Below are 9,048 nucleotides of genomic sequence, written 5' to 3'. Positions count from 1 at the left end.
GCTCATATGCCAACTACATATCATAAATATCAGATAGCATGCTGAAAGGCGGCGCGCAAAGTGGTGGATGGATGGGCTCGGCACCGGCAGCCCGATTGGCGTCGCTTGCAAGCATAATAGCATGCTATTTATCGTTTTTGGTCACAGGAACCATCAGTAGAGGCATAGGAAGCGTGTAGAGCGGGAACCAAAATTACTAGGCGCCCGGCAAATAGGCCACTCAATCGTGAACGTGACCGTGACCGTGACCGTTTGCTGTTTGTCTTATGGGCACGAAACCAAGGGTGCTCAGCTCTGTGTGCAAGGTCTTGAAGTCGGTGTGCAAGGTCTTGAAGTCCCGACTTCAAGACCTTGCACACAGAGCTGAGCACCCTTGGTTTCGTGCCCATAAGACAAACAGCAAACGGTCACGGTCACGGTCACGTTCACGATTGAGTGGCCTATTTGCCGGGCGCCTAGTAATTTTGGTTCCCGCTCTACACGCTTCCTATGCCTCTACTGATGGTTCCTGTGACCAAAAACGATAAATAGCATGCTATTATGCTTGCAAGCGACGCCAATCGGGCTGCCGGTGCCGAGCCCATCCATCCACCACTTTGCGCGCCGCCTTTCAGCATGCTATCTGATATTTATGATATGTAGTTGGCATATGAGCAGGCCCTGCCTCTAGCTGTGCGTGTGCTGGCCCAGGCATGTCCATGTGCGTGCGCATGTCCCGGCCGTCACTGCAAGGGGCGTCAAAGGACTTGTAGTGTGAGGTAGTCATGCGCTGTAGTTGTGTATGCGTCAGGGATCCAGCGCAGTGGCGGCAAGCCAGGGTGGTCGGGTGGAACCCCGCGCGCAGGTGGACTGCAGGGGGTGAACAGGGTGAATCCCCTTGCACCCCTGTCAAAACCCATAGGTACCCAACGCAACCCCAGCCCTTCGGGGTGAAATTATTTATCCACTGCTTATCAAACTAGGAGATGGGAAGGGCAGCTACAGTACTGCCCACTGGTTGTCAGGAGTCATAAAACATGCTCGGCACTGAGCATGTACTGTTCGGTGGTGTATCCGTTCTGCAGTGCAACAGTCTGTACGCGCTAGGATAGCTAACATTGTCGGGGTAGTAGGAGCAGCATGTCCACGCCCGCCTGAATGCTGTGTTTGCGGTGTGGGGGGTGTCGGTCAGATTGGCGACAGCCGGAGACGTGAGGATCACCTGGCGCAGGTAGAACTTCCCAAGCCCAAAGTTGAAGGCCCCGTCGGCTGACGTAGTGATGCGGATACTAGCTGGAAGGATCAGCGACTGCGAGGCGGCAACCCGCTGGTTCATGTAACAGTCGAGCCGATCCAGATGCAGCTGCACACCCGTTGCGTCAGCCCCTCGGGCCTCGCACAGCAGCAGCCAGCACTGCAATGTTCTGACCTGTCGCCATGCTGCCGTGTGTGCCTGCCCAGTGTTGAGAATTTCTTTCACAGCCTTCCTGAATTTACGGTGGGCATCGGGGCTCAGGTCCTCCTGCAGCTGCTTCGCAGGCAGCCAGAGCTAGAAAGCGGCTTCCAGCTGCATTTAGAGTGGTGTGGCATTCCTGACACAGCTGTTTCAGAGCCGCTCAGCCTCTGGAGGAATCTGCACGGGCCTTTGAAGGGCTCTGGAGGGCTCTGGAGGGCTCTGGAGGTTGGTGACGCGCATGCTTGGCGGGCCAGCACCCAGTTGGCCCACTATCCAGTTGCAGAGGCCGTGGCAATCCACGCCATGCTAAAAGCCAGTTGAGGTGGGCATTACGGAGGTAATAAATTCCAGACGTTGAGTGTTTGGCAGGCTGGCAGCACCGCACCACACCCAAACGGTCGGTACACCGAACACGGAGCACAACCCAGCCCAAGCCCAGCCATCAACAGCAGACCACCAGCACTTACTGGCATGCACCACTAGACCACGTTCCCCGCAACATTTCAGCACCTCTAACAGCCGCAAGAGGAAGGCATAGATACCGCGTGCCTGTGGCAAGCTGGGTCATCCTACTCATCAGGTTGTATGGCTGAGCGCGGCTCAATCTGATGAGTCCAACACGCAAGCGGGCTGCACACCGAAAGAGAACATGGGCTGCGCCAGCACACAAGTGAGCACCGGCAAGTTCCCAATCCAGCACCGGCAAGGCGTGTGAAGTGGCACAGTGCTGTCGGGCTCTGGCGCGTGCTGATGCACCTATGGTGTGCCTACGCACAAGTCTTCTTGCTGTGACGCGTGACGACAGTCCTCGATTGGAGTCACGGTGCAGGGAAACAGAAGAGCAAAATAGCTTGACGGCAGGCGTGTTACAGACGTGGTTACAGATACCCTGACGGGTTGCCCGTTGCGCGCGCTCTGCGCCGATAGTTTACTTGGAGATAAGAGAATGATTAAAGAGCACGGTAGGTCTTGCAAGTAGAAGAGCCAATGCACAAGCTGTATGAAGAAGCAAGAAGCAAGACAAGTCTTTGCTTCTTGCCGGAGCGCTTAAAGCTGCCTCCATCCGCCGTAAGGTGTCAGCGCCGTCTTGCAGGTCATGCCCGATGACACTTCTGCCTCACCGCCACACGAACCAAACATGCACCAATAGGCGAACGAAGGCAGAATACACACGCTAGCAAATTCTGTCAGGTAGGCGCGTCATCTGCTGGTGACGTGACACTCAGCTTCCAAAGTGCACCTCCGCGTAACACACACATACTTGGATAGGGGAAAGCAAAGTACACATCTGCAATGATTGGGACTCACCCCGGCGTCAGGCCGTGGGTGCCTGTGAACAAATTATTCGCATACACGAACGCAAAACCCGACACAGTAAGCAAAACCCGATGACGAGGCGCTACGTCCCCCGCTGGGCTTAGTCACTCTCTGGCGCCTGACAGTGCACCATGCAGTGGGTCCTTGGGCGTGAGGGCAACTAGGCAACCTGTGCCAAACCTCTTGGCAGTCTTGGGACCCCGACCGACCGACCGAACGGCGACTTTGTAATCCGCACCCATAACTTTGTCGGGCTGTCCCTTCAATTGTAATCCGCATCCATAACTGTGCACTCAGGAACCCATCTTTGATTTTGAAAGCGGATTCATGATTATCTCGTTGGGCTCTATCCATTTGAAGCATGGGGTCTGTTTGGAAGATTCTACCCCCCCCCCCCCCCTCTTTCAGTCGCCACTTCTGTACCAGCCTCCTTCTACCTCCGCTCCACGCCACTAAGAGCCACTACCTGCACGCGCCTGCTCTCTTGCTCAGCATTATACCACCGTGCGTTGCGTCCCCTGTCACTTGAATCTCTTAGGGGCACGCCCCATGGATGGCTTGGCGGTCCGCTAGTGGGGGCACCCAGGGCCAGGGTGGGGGTGGAGGTAGTGGAGGTTGGGTGGGGCCACCACGGGATTGGATTGCGGGCGGATTGGAAGAACGTGCACTGGTGATAATAATTTGTAGTATATTAGCAGTGTCATCATGTACATAGGCAGGCGCACGAGAGGCTTCTAGTTGCTTTGGGGGTCACTGTTGACTTTCAGGCATTTTGCGAATCTATTATCCTTGAATGTCTTCTCCTTACGGTGACGGAGTAGTTAAACGACTCAATTTCGGCGCGGCTACATCCTTTTCATCGCCGGTCAGCCACCTTCGGCCCCGCACTCAGCCTCGGGCGTCGCCTGGTGTGCAAAATGCTACACCAGGCAGCGCTAGCTACGCAGGGCCTGTTCGATATGGGTTACCGCAAGGTGAGTCAAATGGCGGGAGCTTGTGCTTGCTAGTTTGGCACCGCTACCGTGAATCGTGAAATTTTTGCATGCAGAGGATCTACATGGCGATGAACGGCGGAGTGCGAGTCAGTTGGGCTCCGTGTCATACCGGGTGCCTTCCGACGATGACATCTCGGACGACGACGCCACTAGTGCCCCGGCTGCTGGGGGGCACCCGGCTGTAGCCACGAGGCCCTATGCCGTGGAGGAGCAGCGGGACCTGGTGGAGCAGCAGTTGCTGCTGTCACTGGAGGTAGGAGGGGCCGTTCCTCTGGAGGCGGCGGCAGGCGGGCGGCCTGCCCCGGGGACCGGGGACGCGCCCCGCGTGGATCGACTGTGCGTGCGGACAGCAATCGGCCGTGCATAATGTACGCGACATTTAGAGAGCATAACTGCTAAACTGTGGTTGCAAATGCGCCGGAACCATTCAAACGCTTATATGTGCGAGGCCCGCGGCGGATTACGCCTGGCGTGCTGCTGCTCACTAATGGCAATCCGTGCGCTGGCGGCGATGCACCTGGATGCCGCAGCCTCACGCTCACAGCCCTATCCCAACTTGTATGCACAGGCGGTGCAGAGCAGCAAGCAGGCGCTATGGCGGCAGCGGCTAGTCGCGCTGGAGTCACAGCTAGCGGCAAAGCTCAACGGAATCGCGACCACAGCGTTGCGCAAACAGGTGCGGTGGCGCCGTACATGGCCTCACTCCGCCACCTTGCCCGGAATTTGTTGCTGGTTTGAATTCATCACTTGATATCCCGCCGCGCTGCGCCCCGTCTTTCCCGCCCTGCTCACCTGTGTGTGTGTGTGTGTGTGTGTGTGTGTGTGTGTGTCGCTGGCGCCAGGATGACTTGGCGCGTGCCGACCAGGAGCTGCTGCGGGCGGCGCAGCAGCGGCGCGCCGAGGAGCTGGAGAAGGTGCAGCGCAGCCACCGCACCGAGGCGTCGTTGCAGGAGCAGCAGGTGCGGGCCAGACTGGGAACGAGGGAGGGGCCGGGACAGGAAGGGAGAGGGGGGACGGGAGAGGGAGGGAGAGGCGGGGAAAAAGAGGGAGGTGTAGGAGTTACGGGGGAGGACGGCTTGAGGAGGTGGCTTGGATAAGGAGAGAGATTGGTGGGCGGGCGGATGTAGTAGGCTGCACGCGGCGGAGGGCCGCACGAGGTGAAGCGGGATCAGTGCACCGGCACTGGACAAGGCTGGGCTGCCAACGTGGCCCGTGCACGGGCTATCGCGCTGTTGTCATGCACCTGACGAGCGTGATTACAGATTTCCTTTGCTGTGCTGGCGTGACATCTGCCATAGATCAAGCGGCTGATGGAGCAGCGCGAGGAGGAGCGGCGGAAGGAGGAGGAGCGCAAGCGGAGAGAGGAGGAGGAGCGGCGGCGCGAGGCCGAGCGCCAGGAGGCGGAGCGGGAGCGGGTGCGGAGGGAGACAGAGGCGGCCCAGGCGCGGCAGGCACAAGAGGTGCGGTGACTCTCACGCATGCGGCGTGCACGCGCCCGTTGGGACTAGGGTAGGGAGAATTGGTGGGCAGTGCCATCCAACCAATGGGGCATAGCAAAGGGCAACAGCATTGAATTCTGCTGTGGACGGCTGGGCGCTGGTGTGTCCGTCAACGCAGAGGATTCTAAAACATAATGGACCCCTGTAATTACGTTGCTGCCTTGCCGGGACCTCTCGCAGGAGGCGGACAAGAAGCGGGCGGAGGCGGACGCGGCGGCGCAGAAGGCGGAGGCGGAGGCCAAAGCCAAGAAGGCGGCGACCAGCGCGGCGTCCAAGGTGCGGAATGGGGCTTGGCGCCGTGGGGCAGGAGCGCTTCAGTGCCGCCTGGCCGTAACCCCTGCATCTGCTGCTGCGCTGCCGGCCTGGCCCCAACCCCTGTGCCTTGCGGTGCAACGCAGGCGCACCCCTGCCTGCGAGTGTCCGCGGGCGCCGCCGAACAGGCGGACCAGCTTGCGGCTCGGCTTGCAGAGCTGCAGGTGGGTGGGTCCCCGGGCCCTGGGCGCCAGCAGCACACTGTCTGGGTACAGAACGGGGTGCAGGCGATTGCATTACCTAGGCCAGGGCTTTCAGGTATTTGCATTTGCTGGGGCGTGCTAGCATTGCGCTTGTCCACTTGCTGCCTACCTTGCCCTGAGCTCACCACGTCCAAGCGCCCTTACTCCTTGTGGCCCTCCTGACTGACTCCTCCCCTCTCCTGCTTCTTTTCTTCTCTTTCCGGCCCTCCACATCTTCCTCGCACTTCAGGCCACTACTAAGCCGCTGACAGACGACGAGAGCACCAAGAAGGCGCGGCGAGACATCGAGAAGAAGCTGACGGTGCACGTGCAGCAGATCTCGGGAACACAGAACCAGGTGTGCGTGCCAAGGAAAATGGAATGTACGTGTGCATATGGAGCTTGCGAGCGTCTGCGGTCATGGTCACACAATCAGCGTCGTTACAGTCTACGGAGGGAGCGGGCTGTGCTGGAGCTGTGGGCGCCACGGGCCCTGCAAGGTACTTTCAACTAAGCCCTGACTTACGCAACTCACCGACCACAGGTGGCTGTCAAGTGTCAGGACGTCTACAACGTGCTGAGCGGCGTGCAGGGCCCCTGGCGCGCCTTCGCGGTGCTGACCTTCGCAAACAAGATCATCAAGCAGCAGGAGCTGGTGCAGGTGCGCGCGCGCATGGGGACCGAGACAACGAACGTGCGGGCTTCGGTGATGCAGCCGACTTGGGGCTTGGGCACGTGCCCATGCATGTCCGGAGCTGATGCTGACGCTAATGGGCAAGGGCAAAGGCAAAGGGATGGCACGTGGCCTGTGGCACAGGCGCGAGTGAGTGGTGTCCTATGACTTGCAGACTCCGTTGCCAACAACAGAACAGCAGAGCTAACCCGGCATGCCTTGCGGTGCTGATCTGCAATGCCGCTGCAGCTCAACAACAAGGCCGCGTTCCCACTGGCGCAAGTGGCGGTTAAGGCAAGCTTGCGGGCAGCGCCTTTCTGACTGCGTACATGGCCTCCTCGCCAGCACTGCCGCACTGCTGCCACTGTCCGGAACCACTAGGGACCCCTGCCCCAGGCCCCAGTGACCCTATGACCACCATCTGTTCCTCTCTCTCTCTCTGTGTGTGTGTGTGTGTGTGTGTGTGTGTGTGTGTGTGTGTGTGTGTGTGTGTGTGTGTGTGTGTGTGTGTGTGTGTGTGTGTGTGTGTGTGTGTGTGTGTGTGTGTGTGTGTGTGTGTCGCAATTATGATTTCACAATATAATCCTGTCATGCATGGAAGGCTACCCTCCCGCCCTCGGAAGTCCAACGCCCTGGCTGATCCGTTCCTACACACAACCTTGCCTCCTACCTATGTCTCCCCTGCCTCCCGCCTATCTTCTTCCTCCGCACCCCCCAGATCTCTGCGTATTTCCCGGAGCTGCTGGACGCGCTGCTGGGTCTAATTCAGAAATCCATGCCGCTGGCGGTGCCGCGCGCCTACCTGCACGACGCCGCGCACATCTCCAACAACGCCTACTACCGCGGCATGGGCTTCCTGGAGCTGGACGACCCCACAGCGCCCAGCGGCAAGGTGGGCGCAGCGGGCAGGGGCGAGGGTGAGGTGGGCGCGGTTGCAGCTACCAGCCCAAACTAAACCGAGCCCAATGCAGTAATGGGGTCAGGAGGGCAGCGGCCAAGGGGGGAAACAGAGAATGGGGGATGCAGGCGGGTGGGTGGCCAGGAGCTGGCAGGAATGCCGGAGCGGCGCGTGGGCGTGCCAGGCGGGGATGTCGAGGAGGACTTTGCCGTATGTGGAGTTGGTCCGGGTATGCGCTATGCGGGCATGCATGAGCCCAACTTGCGCCGGCGCCTGCGACAAAGCTGTCCCCTGCCCTGCCCTTCTGGCGGCAGGTGTTCGAGAGCCCGGACGAGTACCTCAAGCGGCTGGAGGGGCTGCTGCTGCTGTACGCGGCGGTGATGCAGGTGCGGCATGCAGGTTGAGAGAGGGGGGCCGGGGGGCGGCTTAGGCGTGCTCTCGTTGCAGCAGAGGAACAGTGGGTACTGTGTCGCAGGCGCAGGGCCTTGCGTCTAGGAAAGCCAGATAGCCCCATATCATGAGGCAATTGCAATGGGCGCTTTCGAGGACCGCCTACAACGCAACACGGCACAGCTGTGGCGCACGCCTGCTCCGCACTGCCCCCGTCCTTTAACCCCGTGGCCCCCAATGCGCCCGACCTTGCCTGGAAGCAGGTGGACGAGCCCAACCGCTTCGGCGTGTCTCAGGCCTGGTCCTGGCTGGCCCGCTGCCTCAACTGCCTGCCCGCCGACCGCTACACGGCCAAGGCACTGGTGGCGGTGCTGCGAGTGGCGGGCTTCGCGCTGTTCACACGGTGAGCGGCGGCGGAGAGGGATCTGGAGTCAGAGGAATGGGTGGGAGGGGTTGGGGTATTTCATTCCGATCCCAAAGTAAAGCATTGCCAACCCAGGACCCATAGAGTGTGGAGGAGAGGGATGTACTCTAGTTCATGTTCTTGTTCCGGGGGGACTACTGGAAAACGATCGTGTGGCCTGCGGCGGCAAGACGGGGGTTTGTGAGGAAATGTTGGGCTGGGCTGCATGCAGGGATGACAGCCCCCACACCGCCCTCAGCAAACACACGCCTGCCCTGTCGCGGCGCCGCCCTCCGCCTTCTCCCCTTCCTCATCACCCTCCACAGGTACCGCGGCCAGTTCGTGAAGCTGATGGGCACGCTGCGGCGCGAGTACCTTCCCACGCTGCGCGCCGCGGCGGCCGGTGACGACCTCATCAGCGCCTTCGCAACGCTGTTGGAGAGCTATGTGGATGACGGCTTGTTCCGCCGCCCGCCCGAGGGCCGCAACATGCCCGCCTTCGACATCTCATCACGGCCCGAGAACCGCGCGTAGAGGACTCAGGAGGGCTGGAGCTGGGCTTGGCAGTTGGGGGTTGGGGTGGCGAGGTTTCGGGGTGGGGCGGCGTGCTGGCGAAGCTTGAGGAGGGGAGACGAAGAAGCGGTGCCATGGTCTTGCAGTGACGGGCAAGGACCAAGGGCAACGGTAGGGAGCAACGCGACGCGCGTGCCAACTGTTGGGCGTGCTGAAATAGGTGCGGTAGTACTTGGGTGCGCGCTTGGAGAGCAGGGCACCGCAGAATCGTCCGCCCGTGTCCTGCGGACGCGGCCTCGACCGCCGAGAAGGTGACGCAGGCTCGGACAGCCGGAGGCTAAAGAGTCTTGGATGTGGTGTTTTCGGACAGCTCGTTTTGCTGAGTGCAAACGTATACAACTTGCGCAAGGTAAATTGAGTCATGTCGCGTC

At 60.3% G+C, this 9,048-nt stretch overlaps 1 protein-coding gene across 1 annotated transcript; it reads left to right on the top strand.

The window, feature by feature from the left end:
- Positions 1-3,456: 3,456 nt before the first annotated feature.
- CHLRE_06g300900v5 (uncharacterized protein) lies at positions 3,457-9,043 on the top strand. Its single transcript, XM_043063596.1, has 14 exons — positions 3,457-3,726; positions 3,801-4,000; positions 4,316-4,423; positions 4,590-4,706; positions 5,046-5,207; positions 5,427-5,522; positions 5,645-5,722; positions 5,991-6,098; positions 6,285-6,401; positions 6,663-6,707; positions 7,132-7,305; positions 7,626-7,697; positions 7,965-8,104; positions 8,431-9,043. The coding sequence occupies exons 1-14, from the start codon at positions 3,546-3,548 to the stop codon at positions 8,636-8,638; spliced, it is 1,806 nt and encodes a 601-aa protein (XP_042924302.1). The 5' UTR covers positions 3,457-3,545; the 3' UTR covers positions 8,639-9,043.
- The last annotated feature ends 5 nt before the right edge of the window (positions 9,044-9,048 follow it).

This window comes from Chlamydomonas reinhardtii, chromosome 6 (assembly GCF_000002595.2).
Source record: "Chlamydomonas reinhardtii strain CC-503 cw92 mt+ chromosome 6, whole genome shotgun sequence".
Taxonomy (NCBI): Eukaryota; Viridiplantae; Chlorophyta; class Chlorophyceae; order Chlamydomonadales; family Chlamydomonadaceae; genus Chlamydomonas; species Chlamydomonas reinhardtii.
Note: the sequence above shows the minus strand (reverse complement) of the source record. Positions and strands in the feature narration are given on the sequence as shown.